The sequence below is a fragment of the Prionailurus bengalensis genome, chromosome B3, assembly GCF_016509475.1.
Source record: "Prionailurus bengalensis isolate Pbe53 chromosome B3, Fcat_Pben_1.1_paternal_pri, whole genome shotgun sequence".
Classification (NCBI taxonomy): domain Eukaryota; kingdom Metazoa; phylum Chordata; class Mammalia; order Carnivora; family Felidae; genus Prionailurus; species Prionailurus bengalensis.
The window spans coordinates 100218929-100239867 of record NC_057355.1 but is presented as its reverse complement, the minus strand read 5'-3'; the positions used below and the strand labels follow the sequence as shown (position 1 = coordinate 100239867).

The following is a 20939-nucleotide window of genomic DNA, read 5'->3' as shown; positions in this document are numbered from 1 at the left end:
TGACCAATCGTGGTGATTATCATAGTACTTTTATTTTCTCCCTTTTTGTTTGGATGTGTGTGTCTTTTGCCAAAATTTGGGCGCATAGATAAGGCACATTCTGCTAGTTTTATAGCGTGGGATAAAGGTTGCTGACCATAGCTCTTGAGCAACACTGTCTAATAGCATTTTCTGGCAACAAGAGAAATGTTCTAGATCTCTGCTCTCCCATACAGTAGCCGCTAGCTGCACGTGGCTATCAGACACTTGAAATACGGCTAGTGTAGTGGAGGAACTGAATTTTTAATTTTACTCAATTCTAGTTAATTTCCGTCTAAATTAAAATAGCCACGTGTAGACACAGTAACTTAAAGATGGTGTTCCCAGTGGAGAGTGGAAAAGACCCTTCCCCTGGGGCTAAAATTAAGGCAATGTGGGCCCGTGGGGTGTAATTCATCTGGCTCCTGGGCCCTCCGGTGCCCACTAGATCTCACTCCTGGTTTGGAGAGTGCTGCTGTCACTGGGGCCAAGGGGCTGCTGACTGAGGAGAAGGAAGCCCTGGGGACGCTAGTTGGCACCAGTTGGCACAGTTTAGTCCACCGTTCTGTGCACAGAGCCAACTGCTGACCGTTGTGCGGCAGGGAGCTGCTTTCTCAGCTGCCTTTGGCAAGCTCGCAAGCCCAGCTTTTACTAGTCACGCCTCTGCCATGTCCCATTTCTCTCTGCAGACCTGTGTGCTATGCCGAATCCATCAATAATCACCGTTGAGTACTTACCGTGTTCCCAAGTGCTGTGCTAGGCACCGAGGCCTGCCTAACTGGTGTTTTCTACTCCCAAGGAAGTTAGTTTACCCTGAGAGACAAGATTTTCATATAATAAGCCATGGATTCCAGCCTCTCCTCCCCTTAGCTCCCTGTGGTTTACACCTTCTCATTCTGATTGGTAATTGACTATTTCCTGGTCTCCTTCCTCCACTAAAACCACAAAGTCATGAAGGACGTAGTGTCTACCCCAGCACAAGGCCTCACCTACAGTCAAATACTAAATTATTTGAGGCTGATGACAAGGGCAATAGGAGTTGAGAGGAAAGAGGTATTTCCTGAAGTCATTCACAGACAATATGGAATTCAGACTAGGTTTGAAAGGCGAGCGAGATTTATTTACTTGAGTTGAGCAATGGCATTCCAGAGGAATAACATCATAAACAAAGACGTGGGGTTAGGTTTGAAAATGCAAACTGCAGGATGAACCACAAGAAAGCTTAGAAAAACAAGGTGGAATGGGTAGGGAGGGGCTCGACTCCTCAGGGCCTGGCCAGCCAGGCAGCTGAGTGTGGCTTCTAATGGGTTGGTAAGAGCATCATGAGCCAGAGCACTCTGGGTTCTGTGCAGAAACTGGAGGTTACATGCATGAATCTGGCAAGATGTGGTTTGCATCAGTCCTTTTTTTTTTTTTTTAAGTTTATTTATTATTTTTTTTTTTTTTAATTTTTTTTTTCAACGTTTATTTATTTTTGGGACAGAGAGAGACAGAGCATGAACGGGGGAGGGGCAGAGAGAGAGGGAGACGCAGAATCGGAAACAGGCTCCAGGCTCTGAGTCATCAGCCCAGAGCCTGACGCGGGGCTCGAACTCACGGACCGCGAGATCGTGACCTGGCTGAAGTCGGACGCTTAACCGACTGCGCCACCCAGGCGCCCCTAAGTTTATTTATTTTGAGAGACAGAGAGAGAGCCCATGCATGTCAGCAGGGGAGGGGCAGGAGGGGGAGGTGGGGGAGAATCCCAAGCAGGATCCATGCCCAGGGCAGAGCCCAAAGGGATGCTTGATCCCATGAACCACAAGATCACGACCTGAGCTGAAATCAGGAGTTGGACACTTAACCGACTTGAGCCACCCAGGCACACCAGCATCAGTGTTTTTGACTTTAACCTTCTTTTTCTAGTGGGAGCACTTCAATTTCCTTTAGATCTGCTATTTTGCCCCTGTGGTACAGTGACCCTGGGGTTCAGGGATGGGTGGGATCTCGAACTAGATCCAGCCAGTGGAGATTCTTAGAAAATGTTGCCAGTGATATAGCCAGTGACTTGTGCTGGAGCTGTTACTATCTTTCTTCTGTGGTTGCTGACCAGGTGAGAGCAAGCCTTACGCTGCCGACACTATCCTGTTGCTGAAGGCGGGCGGGGGGAGTCTGTCTGAGAATCAAACCCATGCAGAGGAAAGCAGGGCCAAAGGACGAGAAAGACACCTGATGACATCATCTCAGCACCTGGATCCAGCTGAGCCTGAAGTGGGACCTGTTTCTGAGCTCTCCGGTTACATTCAGCCAGTTTCATTTAGGTTCCTGCCACTTGGAACCAAAGGAGTCCTGATTAATGGGATGGCTCAGAGTGGGAGGAGATGAGTCAGCGTGGCCACCCCAGCAAGTGTGGCAGGAATTCAAATGTGAGGTACTGAGGGTCTGAACCTCTGGGGGCTGAGAGGAAAGGACGTGAGTCCAAGCACTGAGAAGGAAGCATCTAGACTTTCCCCTCTCTTCAAAAGTTGTGCGATCAGTGTCTAATGACTCTTTATCACCTCTTCCTTCAGGAAACCTCTGTACTTCTCTTTCATTTGGTTTTGACAACTTAGTGAAGCAGATATTCTCATCCTCACTTTATAGCATGGAGAAGTTAAAGAACTTGCCTAAGGTCCTATGGGAACTCTGGGGCTTAGTTCTGCTCCTCTAGCTCATGCTGGATGGGCTCTGTGGATACAGTACGAAGTCACCAGGCACCGTCTTTGTGTCACCTTAGCATGGAGATACACCCCCACCCCAGGGCAGGGAGAAAACAGTAGGAGTTCTTACTGAGGAAAGGCCTGGGAGCCCATGACCCTTTTCATTAAAAATAAATTCTGCCTGAGTCTCCTGGTTCTAAATAGAAGAAAATGTAGATTTGGGGCAGAACCGAAGGGAAAGGGATTTCCCTTGGCAAATTATTTGCAATTTGTGGATTGGAGCTGACCCAGCTCCGATTCCCACGTGATTGTGAGTGCTGCCTACAATGTGACCAGCTTATTAAAGAGCCAGAGCTGAAGGCAATCCTCTCACGGGGGCTCAACAAAACAGGAACAGAGTTAAAACCCACCAGCTTCCTCCCCACGGTGTCTCATGCCTAGGATCTGCCTAGATTCTCACCCACAGGTTATATGTCGACTCCTGGACAGCCACGTCTTTTGGCTGTAGGAATAAGAGCGAGCATAGATTTGGTTGGTTTACACCTTTCCTTAGGCATTATGCAAAGCTCGCTGTCGTTAAGTCCTGAAGTCATGGTCCTCGGACTATGCCATGTAGGTGAGTACGTGTACTTAAGTACCACTGCCAGAAATTCTTAGTTGGGGCCTACTGTCTGCCTTCTTATTAGGCATCCCAGGTGATTCTGAAGCAGGTGGTCCAGGGACCACTGTCTGAGAAACAGTGATGTAGGTGGACAAGTACGTTCACTCCAAGTGGCCCCTTTACCAGTTTTAAAGATGCTGCTGTCGCTGGCACAAGTCCTGAGACATCTTGCACCTCCTTCGTTACTGACAGGGCCTACTACTCACTGGCATAATTTGAGGGACATACAGAAGGTTTTGTTGACTAAGAATATCTCTGAGGAGCTACTGAATCTAGAGAGTGAGAGCGTGAGCCACTGAGAGAGGCACAGTGCAGTGTGTTCAGTGCAGAGCCCAACGTGGGGCTCCATCCCATGACCCTGGGATCATGACCTGAGGTCAAATCGAGAGTCGGACACTTAACCGGCTGAGCCACCCAGGCGGCCTCCAGTACCCCATTTAAGTAGTGAACAACTTACGGAGACCAGACTCTCTGTGTTTATTTGTGCGTGTGTGTGTGTACAAGTGCGTGTGTGTGCACGTATGAAGGAAAAATCCCAGTGCGGCACACTCACAGCACAGTAGAGTGTAATCGCAGTTTGTTTGTCCTCATGGTCCAGCCTGCCGGAGCCCTGGGCTCTCCTCCATCACCTTTCTCTGTCCCCACGCATTGTACCAAAGATGTAGAGACCCAGAGAGAAAGGCTTTTAAAGAGTTCTCATGTGAGTCTTTCCTTCCTTAGGGCACCTCTATTAACAAAATCCTAAAGAAAGCCAATGGATTTCTGTTTCTCCATCCATCCTGTTACATGTCACCATCCTTCTCAAATTAACCATGAAATCGATGGGCCAGGTGGCCCACGGGCCCTCAAATAAAATTGACTGCATGTGAAATGAATTTGAAAATTCCATTTATTAAAACAAATACATTGTCCATGTGGGATGAAAATGTGCACATCACATTCAGGTTTTCCTTCTTTAACATTTCTGTATTTTCCTCTCTTTGAAAGACACACTCCATAGGTCTTATATAGGAAAAATGTGAACCATTCTTGGGTTGGGAATATATTAATGTATATGTAACAATTCACCTTTGCCAGGAGCAGCTTAAAGCAAATATTAAAAAAAATACAAAACTCTAAGACAGCATGCTTGATTTCCTCAATTCCCATTTGTGAATAGGAGTATATGGATAAATTGATTTAATTTCTCCTTGGTAAGCAATCTCTTTCAAATATTATTATTAAAATTACCCTCAGATCGAAGTACTTTTTTGCAACCTCTAATTAAAATTAAATAGTACTTGGTTTAAAATCGAAAAAAAAAAAAAAGAAATTGGAATATTGAGGATGATACAAGATATTTTTTCCCCTAAATATGAGGGTTATTGTTACTGTTTAACTGCATGGCAGATTCTCATTACTATCCAATACATTATATGCAGATATTAGGGCCTTGAATAATTAAGTTTTCCTATTGGTTATTCCTTAAGATAAAGTCATGCTGGTGGAAATGATCGGTGAACTTCTAACAGAATTAAAGCTCTTGAGAGGTATAAGTCATCAAAAGATTTCTTTTCCCCTTAACAAGTAAAAATACCAATAAGCAAAAACGCATATAAAGACTCTGGCAGTATAATGCCATACGGTAGGACATGAAAGTACGACAAAGCCAAAACATTTTCCTTAAACGTAATTTCAGATGGGCTGTGTGTTCTCTGCCTTCTCTCTTCTTTTGTAAACAAGGTCGCACGCACTTTGGAACTGCCTTAACTTTTCTAATTACCAGAGCCGTATTATGGTGCATCCTTCAAGTTTTAGTTCCATCTTAACTGCTCCAAAGATCTAGATTCACATAAAAACATAAAGAGCCCCTCTAAGAAACATCAATGATGTGGATTATGAAAATCCTTGGGGTCTCGCAATGACACCTTAATCACCACCAAAAGGTGCTTCATTTACAGTTGTTTTTGTGTGACTACATGGCCAATGCATGTTTTGACTAATTTTAAAAATGTGATACGGTTTTAGTTGATTCCACGGTAATACTAAGCTAATGGTACAATATGGTATGTAGTTTAACAACTACTCTGCCAAGGTCTTCCCACTGTATCTGCATTAGTGTCTCACTGATTGTAACAACACCCCAAGGTTTGAACAGCAGTATCTGGTTACAGAAGTACATTCATACCTTTTGCAAATGTTTCAGCAGTCCCTTTTCCTGGCCCCAGGCGTGAGCTTTAATTGGATGTACTTATTCTTTTGCCATCATGCCCATAAAAGGAGCTAAGGAAAATATTTACTCTCTCAAAACCTGTCCTTGGCATATTAAGCTTTTACATCTTTTTTCCTTCCTTTCCTTTTTTTTTTTTTTTAACAGAAGGAAGAGAATGGAAAGAGAATAGAATGAATTTGGAAATGGTTTTCGTGACATCAAAGTAAACAGTGAGATGTAAGAGAGGTCCTCTTTTGCCTGGGAATGGCACAGAAAAAAAAAGTGATGCAGGCTTCCAGGACCTTCCATTACTGATGAAGGCTAGAGCTGTAAGGAAAAATCACTTTTAAGATCATCTCTTGGGAAAAGAGGGCTCTAGCTGCCAGGAAGTTGTAAATAAAGACTGAGAGACTCTAACAAACAAGATGGAAAACAAAACCAGAAAAGGTTCTACTGAAAAACTGCTGAGTGAAAAGCAAAGACCATCTCAGTGGCAAAAAAGAGCCAGAACCTTTCTGATGTTGCTGGCTGAGGGGGCCACACCTGCCCCCTTCTCCCTGGCAGTGAACAGCCAGGATGCTGAGAATGGGTCTTCTCTGGAGCCATCCAGGTTTATTTCTCCTGGTACTTGAACAAACAGAAAGTGTTCTTGAATCTAGAATTTCCACAATTCAGGGAAAGATGAAATTTGCCCTTACTCTAACAAAAGCACCTCCCAACTGATGCTGAATCCTTCCCTGTCCTGTTCAGTGGTTCCTGTGCTGTCCTGGATCCTGGACACAACCAAACTGCTTTGGATTCTGGAAAATACGTCGAAGAGGCATATACGCCACTGTGAACTCAGAGGTATTTTAGGCATGGCTAAGGCGCTGAAGTGATCTCAGTTTTCAAGAGACTGAGATTTTTCTTCTCCAGCTTTTCTCCTCTCGCATTCCTGTTCCAAACTTCAGAGTGAAACAACAAACCTTCTGAATGGATGTAACATAGGGACATTTTCATGCAGTATCACTCAAAAATTGTCACAAATATATGAAAGCACCAGTCACAACACATGATTTACTTTTACTTGCAGAATCAAAGCTATCATGTACAAATGTTAGGAATTGTGATAAGAGAACACAGACAACCGGCGTTTTTTTGTTGTTATTACCATGAGGATAAACCACGGGGAGCATCTCCCTACATGTTTGGGTTCTCATCCTTGGAGTTCAGTCTTACGGACAAGTCCAGTCTTATCTTTGTACTACTCTAATGGGAAGGGGTGGAAGGAGAGGTACGGGGGAAGGAGAAAAGAAAAAGGCACAAAGACTAAACATCAATGCCATAAAACCAAACTGCGGCTACACTGGACAATTCAGCTTATCAAAGGGTATGCTAAAGGCAATATTCATTCCAAGAAGGTCATACACATCTTAGCTCAGTACGGCTGTCTGTTTTGATTTTTTTTTTTAAATATGAAGCAGAAACATAAGGTGTGGGGAGGGATAGCAGAAAAGAAATGACGCGGATTTTATCTTTACAGATTCCCCTCCTCCAGGCAGTTCTGCAGATATCAGATCTCTTAACTTGGGATGTGGTTTGGCGATCATTCTCAAAAAGGGGACCAGTTCTTTAAACATGCATAGCCTGGAGTTTCCAGGATGGTTCTCCTCCCTCTCTTTAAATGCTGTGGACTAGAAAGGTGCCCACTTTGCTAAGAACTCTACATCAGTGTCCCAGGAGCCCGGCGGCTCTTCAGGCTCCTCACGAAGGCTTAAAGGATGGCGCAGAAAAACTTCTTCTCCCTAAATGGGTTTTCTGAAGCCGGGACGGGGGTCAGCAGGGGGTCTTCCTTGGCATGGGCCTCACAGTAGGCCATCAAGTCTGCAGCCGCCTTGGATACCTGGAAAGGAGGACAAAAAACAACCGGATGTTTAGACGCGGCATCGGCAGAAGCATCCATGGCTTCCATCAGTCAAGGCCCAGACTTCAGAGTCCAGCTGCCCGGAAGGATTTGGGCTCAACTCCACGCTGCACTGCTCACCAGCTCGTGTGAAAGACAGGCGGGCGCTCAACCTCCATAGGCTCCGTTTCCCGGTCTGCAAAGAAGGGAGTTGGTGATCATGACCTCTCAGGACTGTCTCCAGCAGTCCCGGGAGTAGGCCCAGGCGAGTGAGGCCCTTAGGGCACAAACGGAATGGGGTGCTCACTGCTAAGGTCACGTGAGGATCAACCCTGCATGCGCACAGCCCTGACAGTGGAGGTCTCCTGAGATTTGTGCCTCAGGTACCTTACTAGGTGCCTCATCATAGTCCCAGCCCTGGCTGCAAGGGTTAAGTGAGTTAATCCACACAATTTACGTAGTGCCTGGCACATGTAGGCTTTCCATCCAGGCTAGCCATTATTACCATTTCATAGTTGTGCCTTCTTGCTTCGGGAACTGTGTTAGGATGCAGAAAGGCTTGTTCATTTCTTTTTTAAACAAACACAGCAGGATGTGCACAAACACAAAAAATGCACATAACTTTATGTATTCTTATATTTTTACATATTCTAGATTATATGTTCTTATACATATATAATTATGTATATATCTGATAAATATATATTATTCCTTCAATCGAGCACTGTATCCTTGAGGGAGTCCCATTACAAGGCTGGTCATTGATTTCAGCGATACTGTTATTTCTCACATTTCTGTAGCTTCTTCTTGGGAATTGTCTGGACTGCCTTCCTTCGACCAGTCTCGACAATGGCCAATTTTCACGACTTGAGGGTGGACTTCATTTGGTAAAATAAACTAAAGGTCATTTATAACCACATCTGGGGACTAGGTGGATGATCCACCTGAGGAATGGTATTTGGGCTCAAAAACCATAAAGTTAAGAGTTGGTTTCTTACAGGACATAATATACTTGCTCTAGAGACCACTCCAAAAGATTTTTTTTTTTTAACGTTTATTTATTTTTGGGACAGAGAGAGACAGAGCATGAACGGGGGAGGGGCAGAGAGAGAGGGAGACACAGAATCGGAAACAGGCTCCAGGCTCTGAGCCATCAGCCCAGAGCCCGACGCGGGGTTCGAACTCACGGACCGCGAGATCGTGACCTGAGCTGAAGTCGGACGCTTAACCGACTGCGCCACCCAGGCGCCCCCAAAAGATTTTTCAATATCGCTGTACTACTAGAATAGCCTTTCAAAGTGACTACTGAAAGGATAATCCTCTGTAAGAGTGGGATGGAGTCTATTATTGCTAAACAAATTCACTGGCCCACCTTACAGGTAGATTACACACACCCACCCAATGACAGCAGACTTGCTCTAGCCAATGAGATGTGAGAGAAGTGATGTGGGTCACTTTAGGGTCGAAGCATCAAGAACCAATGCACAGTCTGCCATATGCTTTCTCTCTGCCAGATTGTCCAAATGAAGCAATTTACTGCGAACCACCTGAATTGATTCAGAGGTTTTAACGAAAGGCATAGTGGCCATACCCTGGATTTGTTCCTTGCCTTATGGCCAAGTTGGTTACAGCTTTGCCACTTAAAGGCCTTTCAATTTTATGGTTTGCTGGTTTCGTCATCTAACTCCACAAAGCTTTGAATTTTTGGACTGTCTGTTCCTTTCATCACACACCAGACAGAGGCAATATTCTGGATAGAGGATGCTGTGACTGCCAGGATCCCTGATGAAAGTGACATGGTGTGGAGTGGCAGCTGATCTGTAAGGATATGTGGTGGGAATATCCACCAACATAACTCCCAAGAGTGTTTGTTGTAACCCCCTTTGTTGTAACCCCCTTTGTTGTTGTAGCCCCCAAGAATGGGAGGAGAGGACCTTTTGCTATTGCAACAAAACCTGGTCTATACGGACTGATATAAAGAGGTATAGGAATTGGTATGTGCATTAGTTTCTTCAGTCTGCCTTAATAAATTGCCACAAACTAGGTGACTTAAAACAACGGAAATTTATTCTCTGGCACTTAGTGTTAGAGACTGGAAGTTCAAAATCAAGGTGCCAGCAGGGTTGGTGGTTCCCAATGGAGGCCCAAGGAGAATCTGTTCCATGCTTCTTAGCTAGTGCTGGTGGTTTCTGTCCTCAGTGTCTCTTGACTTGTAAATGCATCGCTCCAAACTCTACCTGCATCTCTCCATGGCCTTCTCTCTTGTGTGTCTCTGTCTTCCCACGGTATTCTCCTCTTCGTCTATGCCCCAATTTCCTACCTACCAATCACTGGATTAGGGTCGACCCTAATCTAGCTTGAACTCATCTTTCCTTGATTACGTCTTCAAATATCCTACTTCCCAATAAGACCACATTCTAAGGTTCCGGATAGGTTTAGGGGACACTATTCAATGCAGTAGAGTATATTTGTGTCAGAGTCAGTCTCACCTTTTTTAAAAATTTTAAATAATCTCTTATTTACCTTTTTCCCAGCTTTATCGAGATATAATTTATATACAATGTATAACTTTAAAGTGTACATTGTAATTGTTTGATACACTACTATACTGTGAAATTATACTACAGAAGGATAATTACTACCTCTGTCACCTCACGTAATTACCTTTTTTTGTATGTGTGTGGTGAGAGCATTTAAGATCTACTCTTTTAGCAACTTTCAAGTATCCAATATACTATTGTTAACTGTGTCACCCTGCTGTACATTAAATCACCAGAATTTATTCATCTTATAAGTGGAAGTTTATAGCCTTTGACCAACATCTCCCCATTTCCCTCACCATCCAGCCCCTGGCAACCGCCATTCCATTCTGTTTCTGTGGCTTAGATTTTTTTAGTTTTCACATGTAAGTGATATACAGTGTTTGTCTTTCTCTGACTTATCTCACTTCACACAGTTCCCTTAAGGCCCATCATATTATCACAAATGGCCAGATTTCCTTTTTTCTCATAGCTGAATAATTCTCCATTGTATGTATATAACACATCTTCTTGATCCATTCATCCACAGATTAACACTTAGGTTGTTTCCATCACTTGACTATTGCAATGAAGTGCAGATCACTCTTTGAAATCCTGATTTCATTTCCTGTGGATATATATACTTTTAATTTTTTGAGGACCCTCCATACTGTTTTCTGTAATGGCTGCACCATTATACATTCCCACCAAAAGCAAATAAGGGTTCCCCTTTCTCCACTTCTTAACCAACACATATTATCACTTGTCTTTTTGATAATAGCCACTCTAACAGGTGTGAAGTGATATCTCATTGTGCTTTTGATTTCCATTCCCCTGATTAGTGATGTTGAACATCTTTTCACATACCTGTTGGCCATTCATATGTCTTCTCTGGAAAAATGTCTACTCAGTTCCTCTGCCCATTTTTTAATCAGATTTTCCCCCTTCTTTGAGTTCTTTATATACTTTGGATATCAACCCCTTCCCATGTGTATGGTTTGCAAATATTTTCTCCTATTCCATAGGTTGCCTTTTCATTTTGTTGATGGTTTCTTTTGCTGGGCAGAACCTTTTTAGTTTCATGTAGACCTTCTTTATTTTTGCTTTTGTGGCATGTATTTTTGGTGTTGTATTTCAGAAATCATTGTCAAGACCAATGTCAATGAGCTTAGTCCCTATGAAATATTGTTTTCAGGAGTAGAATTTAGTGATTCATTACTTGCATATAACACTCAGTGCTCAACACAATAGTTTCATTCTTTTGCATGCGATTATTCAATCTTCCCAACACCATTTATTGAAAAGATGATCTTTTCCCTATTAAGTATTTTTAGCTCCCTTGTCAAATGTTAGTTGATGGTATATAGTAGGGTTTATTTCTTGGCTCTTTATTTGGTTCCATTGGTCTGTGTGTCTATTTTTATGCCATACTGTTTTGATTACTATAGCTTTGTAACAGAGTTTGAAATCAGGAAGCATGATGCCTCCAGCTTTATTCTTCTTAGGATTGCTTTGGCTGTTCAGGGTCTTTTGTGCTTCATTATGAATTTTATGATTTTTTTATATTTCTATGAAAAATGACATTGGAATTTTGATAGGGATTATACACTGAATCTTCAGATGGTTTGGGGTAGTATGGACATTTCAATAATATTAATTCTTCTGATCTATGCACATAGACTATCTTTCCATTTATTTGTGTCTTCAATTTCTTTCACTGAAGTCTTAGTTTTCAGTGTACAGCTCCTTCACATTCTTGGGTAAATTTATTCCTAAATATCTTACTGTTTTTGATGCTCTTGTGAATAATTTTCTTTATTTTTTTTCTGCTATTTCAATGTTTTGTATAAAAACACAATGGATATCTGTATGCTGATTTTGTATCTTGCTACTTTACTGCTTAGCAAGTTGATTAGTTCTAACAGTTTTCTGTGTGTGAGATCTTTAGAAATTTTCTTTATCTGAGATCATATCATCTTCCAATGGAGACAATTTTACTTCTTCCTTTCTGATTTGGATACCTTTCATTTCTATTTCCTGCCTGACTGCTCTGGCTAGGACTTCAGTACCATGTTGAATAGGAGTGGTGAGAGTGAACACCCTTGTTTTGTTCCTGACCTTAGAAGAAAAGCTGTCAGTCTTTCATCACTGACGATGATGTTAGCTTTGGGCTTGTCATATATGACCTTTATCATGTTGAGGTACATTCCTTCTATACCCAATCTGTTGAGTTTTAATCCTGAAAGGATGTTGTATTTTGTTAAATGCTTTTTCTGCCTCTATTGAGATGATCATATGATTTTCATCTCTCATTCTACTAATGTGATGGGTCACATATATTGATTTGTTGCACCATCCTTGCATTCCGGGATAAATCCTTTTTTTTTTTTTTTTTTTTTTTTTTTAACGCTTATTTATTTTTGAGACAGAGAGAGACAGAGCATGAACGGGGGAGGGTCAGAGAGAAGGAGACACAGAATCTGAAACAGGCTCCAGGCTCTGAGCTGTCAGCACAGAGCCTGATGTGGGGCTTGAACCCATGGACCACGAAATCATGACCTGAGCCAAAGTCAGCTACTTAACCGACTGAGCCACCCAGGCACCCCATTGTGTGTGATCCTTTTAATATGCTGTTGAATTTGGTTTGCTAATATTTGGTACAGAAGTTTTGCATCTATTCACCAGGGATACTGGCCTGTAATTTTCTTATCTTGTAGTATTTTATCTAGCTTTGGTAGCAGGGTAATGGTGGCCTTTTCAAATGAGTTTGGGAGTAATCCCTCCCAATTTTCAATTTTGGAAGAGTTTGGGAAGGATCAGCATAAATTCTTTAAATGTCTGGTAGGATTCATCAGGGAAAGCATCTGGTCTTGGGCTTTTCCTTGTTGGGAGGTTTTTGGTTACTGATTCAATCTCCTTACTCTTTATTGGTCTGTTCAGATTTTCTATTTCTTTATGATTTAGTCTTGGAAGGTGGTATGTTTCCAGTAATTTATCCAGTCCTTCTAGGTTATCCAATTTGTTGGCATATAATTTTTTCATAGTAGTCTCTTATGATCCTTTGTGTTTCTGTGGTATGAGTTGCAATGTCTTCTTTCATTTCTAATTTTATTTGAGCCTTCTCTTTCTTTTGTTAATCTAGTGAAGGGTTTGTCAGCTTTAGTCATCTTTTAAAAACCAGCTGTTAGTTTCACTGATCTTTCCTATTGTTTCTCTGGTCTCTATTTCATTTATTTCTTGCTCTTATCTTTGTTATTTCCTTCCTTCTGCTAACTTTAGGCTTAATTTGTTCTTTTTAAAAAATTCCTTGAAGTTTAAGGTTAGGTTATTTAGGATCTTTTTGTTGTTGTTGTTTTGTTTTGTTTGTTTTACATGTTGCTATAAACTTCCCTCTTGGAACTGCTTTTGCTGTATCTCGTAAGTTTAGGGATATTGTATTTCCTTTTTTTTTTTTTTTCATTTCAAGATGTTTTTTTATTAACCTTCTGATTTCTTCTTTGACACATCGGTTTGCTGTTCGGGAGTGTGTTAATTTCCACATATGTGCGAATTACCCAGTTTTCCTCCTGTTATTGATTTGTAGTTTCATACCATTGTGGTTGGAAAAGATTCTTTTTATAATTTCAGTCTTCTTAAATTGGCTAAGACTTATCTTGTGACCTATTATTTGTCCTGTCTTAGAGATTGTAACATGTACACTTAAGAAGAACATGTATCCTGCTGCTGTTGGATGGAATGTTCTGTATATGTCTATTAGATCCATTTAGTCTAAAGTATAGTTCAAGTCCAACATTTCCTTATGAATTTTTTTGTCTGGGTGAGTTATGCATTTTTGAAAGTGGGCTGCTAAAGCCTGCTACTATTATTTTATTGTTGTTTACTTCTCTCATCAGGTCTGGTAATATTTGCTCAATATATTTAGGTGCTCTAATGTTGTATAGGTTTATGATGGTTATATCCTCTTAATGATTGACCCCCTTCATCATTATATAATGACCGTTGTCTCTTGTTACAGGTTTTGGCTTAAAGCGTTGCTCTTTAATTGATATTACATTGCTTATAAAAAGATTTTATTATGCTCCTACTATGTTTTAGACATTGCGTTTTCCCTGTTGATCTACACAATTATCCCGAGGTAAGAAGTGTTATTGTCCTTTCATAAGTGAAAAAATAAGGCTCAGCAGATTGCTTGAGTTTTCCAATGTCATATAGCAAAGCACATGGCAGAAAAAGAACTGAACCTGATGCTTTGCCATTAAGCCACAACTATCCACATAGAAGCTACTCAAATGCAAGGCTAGTTCCAAAGGTTGAAATTGAAATTCTTTGTGCATCTTCATGAAATGCTATTATGATAGAATGAAAGGAAACAACTTGTTCTTCTCTTAGCTCCTCTAAATGAAAGCAAAGGACAGACTTTCATACTGAATCTCAATCACTGTGTGTGTGTGCCTTTTACTTGTTTGAGCCATGGTCATTATTACCCCAAACAGGAGCTCAGCTGTAGGCAGCAATGACTAGGCAACAGGCATATCTAAAACTCACTTGTTAAGAAGAGATCCAGCACCATCCCTATTCTGCGATGTTCACATACAAACACAGGCATACCTCAGAGATATTGCAGGTTTCATACCAGACCACTGCAATAAAGTGGATACCACAATAAAGCGAGTCAAATGAATATTCTGGTTTCCCAGGGCGTATAAAAGTTATGTTTACACTATCCTGTAGTCTATAAGTGTGTAGTGGCTTTATGCCTAAGAAAACAGCGAACATACTTTAAGTAAAAAATACTTAATGCTAAAAAATGCTAACCGTCATCTGAGCTTGTAGCAAGTCATAGTCACTGATCACAGATCACCACAGCAAATATAATAATGATGGAAAAGCTTGGAATATTGCAAGAATTACCAAAATGTGACACAGAGACGTGAAGTGAGCAAACGCTGTTGGAAAAAATGACACAAATAGACTTGCTCAAGGCAGGGTTGCCAGAAACCTTCAGTTTGTAAAAAAACACAAAAAAACAACAAAAAACTGCAGTATCTGAGAAATGCAATAAAAATGCACGATAAAACAAGGTATGCCTGTGTGAAGCAGAGGTTTTCAAAATCTTTTTATTAAACACAAAGTGCTACATTGAGAAAAATTAATAGCTTACGCGTTGCATATATCTTATATTTGACCACTTGATTCTGAATCGTTTCTTTTTAAAAATATTTTATGGGTTTTATCTGGTTTCCTTAACCAGATTGCAATTTCCTGTGGGTGATAGTCCCACACATTGTCAGAATCCTAGCAGGAATAATTGCTATTATTTATCTTCTCTTGCTATGTGTTAGAAATGTGCTAACCACTTCAAATACAGTATCTTATTTAATACTTACAACAATATTATGGGTCACAAGCTATTATTATCCCGATCTTAAATATGTGAATTTGAGGCTTCATTAGGTAGTTGTTTCTCTTAGGTCTCACAGCTCATGGGTGGCTGAGTAGTGAGTCTCAGTGCTCCTGACTTAATCCTATGAATACTCTTCCTTTAGAATGCATAGTGTCATCCTTATCCCTTACTTAAAATGAGTCACAGCAAAAATAGTCTGCCTGGAAAGTCTTCTTGCTTTCTGACTATCCCTGCCAAGATTTTGCCTACCCTGTCTTTTCCATTAAATACCTTTAGGCCTACTTCCATGAAAACTTTCCCAGTAACCACAGGCAATCTCTCTCTTTCCTGTCTTGTTGATTATTCCTCTGAAAATATCTCAAATTTGTTTCCTTATTGCTATTGTGACTGCCCTAATTCAAGCCTCCATCTTCTTTCTCCATGTTTCCAGAAATAACCTCTTAAACAAAAAGTGATTAATTTGGGTTTCCCAAAGGGTCTACTATAAACTGAATGTTTGTGTCCTCCAAGCTGTATATGTTGAAACTTAATTCCCAATGTCATGGAATCTGGAGTTCTCATGCATGGAGTTAGTGCTCACATGAGAGAGATTCCAGAGTTCCCTCACCCCTTCTGCCATGTGAGAACCTAGTGCAAAGTCTGCCATCTATGAATCAGGAAGCAGGCTCTCATCAGACATGGAATCTGCCAGTGCTTTGATGTTGGACTTCCCAGTCTCCAGAACCATGAGAAAAAGATTCTGTTGTTTATAAGCCACCCAGTCTAAGGTATTCCATTACAGCAGCTCAAACAGACGAATACAGGCTCAACAGATAGAATTCAGGGGTGGTCTGTGAACTTTAATAATAAAAATTACATCTTTATCTTCACCAACCTCAAATGGAAATTTAGCATTTCTTTCCATTTCATTTAGCATTTCTTTTCATTACATCTCCAGAGGTAGACAACACACAACAGTAGCATTAACCCTCTGACTTGCTTCCCCACAGAAATCAGATATTTTCCATCCCATTACAAGCTATTGCAAACATCTGAACATTTCATTTATGTTCATCTACTTTATAATTATAGCCCCACCATGAGATCTTATATAATCAGTTAATAAAGGAGTACCTATATAACTTTATCACAAATGTTTTTTTCTAAAAAATATTCTGATAAACTGTATTTCAATAGGATTACTTTCCTTTGTAATTTGAACACATTCTGAAGGGGAGACCATATGCTTCAGGAAGCTACCAAACAGGTCTAAGGCAGAAAAGTTGAAGAATCTCAGTTCTAAATGAATTCCCTGCTTTGACTACTGTGCCAAGAGTAGCATTTTCCATACTACGGCTAGGAAGTTAATTTAAAAATATAAATGGGCTCATATCACGCTCTTAGTCAAAACCTCTCATAGTCTGTCATTCTACTTTGTAGAGAACAAAAACATCTTAAAACAGCCTGTGAAGCTTGCGTGCTTTGGGCCTGCCCATCTTTCCAATTATGTGTGTGGCCTTCTTCCCTTCCCCACACAAGCCTTCCCTAATTTTGTGGAAGCTCCCAGTTCTCTTATGCCTTAGAGCTTCATTTATACAACTCGCCGGAGTATTTTTTTCCCCCATTTTCTCCATAGGCTGGTTTCTTCTCTTCCTTTAGGAGTCAGCTGAAATATTGCCTCTTTGAAGAGTCTTTACTGACCGCTTCATCCAATAATGACTTCCCTCATCATGTTCTTTCAGAGCACCCTGTTCTTTCCATTTGCAGAAAAGCGCTTCTCACAATTTATAATGACAAGCGTCGTTTATTTATTTGCTGTTTGATATATGTCTTTCCTTTTAGGCACTATGCTCTATGAAGGCAGAAACTGTATCTGCTTTATCCACTGTATGATCAGTGGCAGACACAAAGTAGACACTCAGATAACTGCTGAAGGAGTTCTCAAACAATCTTACTCAATAAATATTCTATTCAACTAATATTTATTTACTGAGTACCTAATTTGCCGGGCATAGGTCTGGATATTTGGGATAATAAAGGAACAAAATATACAAAGATCCCTGTCCTTGTGGAACTTATGTAATATTCTAGGCTTCTAATTCAGACTCAGATGAAAAAACACACACCAATTAAACTGGAAAAAATACATGAACAAGTAGTTTTTAAATGTCAGGCAACAGGTAGGACAGGACAGAGGCCTGTGAGAAAAGGGAGATAAGATAAGCCCCGTGATTGTCCCAGTTGACTGTTTAAAAAAGGGGTCCCTGGGTGGTTCAGTTGGTTAAGCATCCGACTTCGGCTCAGGTCATGATCTCACAGGTCATGAGTCTGAACCCCACATCAGGCTCTCTGCTGTTAGCACAGAGTCTGCTTCAGAGCCTCTGTCCACTCCCCCACTTCCCCCTTCCCCACTTGCTCTCTCTCTCTCTCTCTCTCTCAAGAGTCAATGTTTAAAAAAAAAAAAGGGAAAAATGTTTTTAGGCCATGGTACAGGGAGGGGCTACCCAAACAGAGTTCAGGGATCTCCCTGAGTTGAAGAGAGAGTAACAGAGAATAAAGTGCTACACAGACACAGAATGAGAGGGAGACAGAAAGTGTGAGCTCTGGAGGTTTCCAGAGGATTCCTTTTGAGTCATTAGCTGAATACTGATCAGCACATATGTGGGAGAAAACTGCTTGAAGCTGTACAAAAAAATTCAGAAAGGATCAACTGAAATAATCCCTGGTGATCACACAGGGCCGGAAAAGTTTGTGCCTCCACGATCTCATAACAGATGGGGATTGACCAGAGTCCTAAAAAGGGTATTGCTTCAGAAGGGGTACCAAATCGGCCTAGGTTAAAGGCTGTTGTGGACCCACCTGCCAATGTTCAAAAGTAAGCCTTGAATAGATCAAATGCTTCCAAGTAACTTAATTGCACTACAGAACAAAACCCCCAAATATTAAAGGGAATACAAAAAAATTCCAGTATGCCACAATGTCTAGAATCCAATAAAAAAAAATCAGGCATGTAGTTAAGTGTGAAAAAAAAAATCTCTCCCTCATAAGGAGAAAAATTAATCCAAAGAAAAAGACCCAGAATTGACACAGATGATAAAATTAATAGATAAGGAGGTTTGTTGTTAAAATAGCTATTTTAAATATTGTCCATACAATCAAGAAGATAGAAGCAAAGCAAAACATAATAGAAAGAGACATGGAAGATATTTAAAAGACCCAAATCACATTTCTGGAGATAAAAAAAAAATACATTGGATGGCATTAACAGTAGATTTAGACACTGCAGAAGAAAAGATGAGTGAATTTGAAAACGACAATAGGAACTCCCCAAAATTAAGTACAAAGAGAAAATAGGCTGATAAAATATGAACACAGAATATTAAGCTAGAAGACAACTTGAAGGGCCTGAATACACATGTAATGGGGGTCTCGAAAGGAGAGGAGATAAGTTGTGGGTGGAGAAGAAGGAAGAAACAATATCTGAAGCCATAGTGGCTGAAAGAGACATAATGACTGATGAAAACAACAAGTCCACAGGTTCAAGTAACCCAGCAAACCTCGAATGAAGCAACATGAATCAAACTATACCAATATACAGCATAAAGAAATTGCTTACGTAGTATTTGAGTGGGAGAATTCTATATATAATTGCGTATATAGAATTTGAGTGAGAGAACAGAAAAGAAAGCATTGTAGTTATAGAGAATGTTAGAAGGTAGTAAATTTTATAAGGAAATGGAAAGTAAAGCAGGGTAAAAGAGATTATGAATGTGTGTGTGTGCAGTGGGGGTGGGGAACAGATTACAAGAGTTGGGCTTAACTGAGAAGGTAATTAATCTTTGGGTAAAAACTTACAGAAAGAAGGGGAGGCACTGACTTGCACTGGAAAGGAGCACTCAGAATGCTGGTGTGGAGAACACGGAGTACTTTTGGGGAGTCAAGGGAGGAAGCAGAGATCGCCCTGGAGTCTACCGCTGTAATCTAAGAGAGAGGTGGCAGTGGTTCAGAAGTGGTGTGAAGTAATATAATTCTAGATAAACGGTATTTGAATGTAGACTCACCAGGAATTTATGACAGACTGGAGATAGGGTATGAATGCAAAAGAACTTGTAAGGATAATTCTTAAAGCTGTGGGACTGAACAAGTAGAAAGACGAAGCTGTTCTCATTTCAGCTGGTGAAAGCTGCAGGGAGAGAAGTTTTGGGGGTGAGATCAAGAATACAGGTTCGGTTTGAAATTAAAATGCTACCAGTGGGATATACAGTGCTGGAGTTTGAGAGAGATGTAGATGAGAGCTATAAATTTGGGAGTCAGGGCCCTACAGATGGTGGATAAAGCCTTGGGAAGGAATAAGATCATCAAGAGAGCATGTTTAGATAGAAAAGAGAGGGACAAGGACTGAACCCCAGGACACTTCAATGTAAGAAGCTGGGGAGCTCAAGCAGAGCCAGAAAAGGGAATTTAGATGGAGTAGCCTGTGAAAGTGGGGGCTGCTGAGAGCCAAATGCTGAAGAAAATGCTTCAAAGCATAAGGAATCATTAACCATGGCAAATGCTACCAGTAGGCCACGTCCGATGAAACTGAGAATTGACTTAGTTAGATTTAGCCAACTGTAGCCCTCAGCAACCTTGGTGAGAGAAGGTTTAAGAGAATGGTGGGAGTGAAAGTCTCACTGGAACAGACTGAAGGGCAAATTGGGGGGCACGTGGGTGGCTCAGTCAGACCTGATTTTGGCTCAGGTCATGATCCCAGGGTTGTGGGTCGAGCGCCATGTTGGGCTCTGCACTGAGTGTGGAGCCTGCTTAAGATTCTCTTCTCTCCTTCCATCCCCCCCACCACTTGTGCTCTTTCTCTCTAAAACAATAATGAAAAAAAAAAAGAGCACATGGGGCCTCCTCCTCCTTCACGAACAGTTCAGTCTTAAAGAGATTGGTGGGACTAAGCACGGTGGGCTCCACACTAGGTCAGAGGCCCAGGGTGGGATGTCAGAGCTTAAGCAGGGTGAGGAGAGCATCTGTACAGGGGATAGGAGTGTAGGAGCCCAAGTGGGAGGCGAATGCATGCATGTTGGGAGGAGAGGCCATGGAATATGGGACCTTGGTTCCCTACAGGAGAGTTGACCAAATAAGGACAAGGGGAGCCAGGACCCTCTCTGTCAGTGAAGGAAGTTACAAATACGGGAAGTGGAAAAGCTAGAATGTACTGTGGTGTAGGACAGGACCTGGTGGTGTCGGTGTGAACTCATGCTTACATATACATGGATACACAAAGAAAGAAAGAAATGCAGATGTAAAAGTGTGTGTGTGTGTGTGTGTGTGTAGTATTCTCTAACTCCGTCCACTGAGAGGAACTAAGAGTAGCAACACCTCAAACGCTTCGGCAATGACAACACCTAGCATCCAGAGTTTCATTTCTAAACACCATTCTCATAGGAACAAGTGCTCTTGGAGAAAGGATGATTCTAGGGCTGGGGCAGGAAAATAACAAGAGGCCCCTACACCCCTACACCATCATCTTTTTGTACCAAACACTAAGGAGGCACTCAAACAATGATGGAGTCATGTCAAAAGGACACGGTAGCTAGCTTCTCAGTCTGTGCCAATTAA

General features: G+C 41.3%; 1 protein-coding gene across 3 annotated transcripts in view; it reads right to left on the bottom strand.

Moving 5' to 3' along the window:
- Nucleotides 1–4228: 4228 nt before the first annotated feature.
- The window catches only part of GNG2 (G protein subunit gamma 2), a 120900-nt gene continuing 104189 nt past the window's right edge, over nt 4229–20939 (bottom strand). For all 3 annotated transcript variants that reach the window (XM_043556153.1, XM_043556152.1, XM_043556151.1), the window contains one exon: nt 4229–7430. In XM_043556153.1, the coding sequence (XP_043412088.1) occupies nt 7302–7430 (129 nt within the window). In that variant the 3' untranslated portion in view covers nt 4229–7301. The remainder of the gene's footprint in view (nt 7431–20939) is intronic.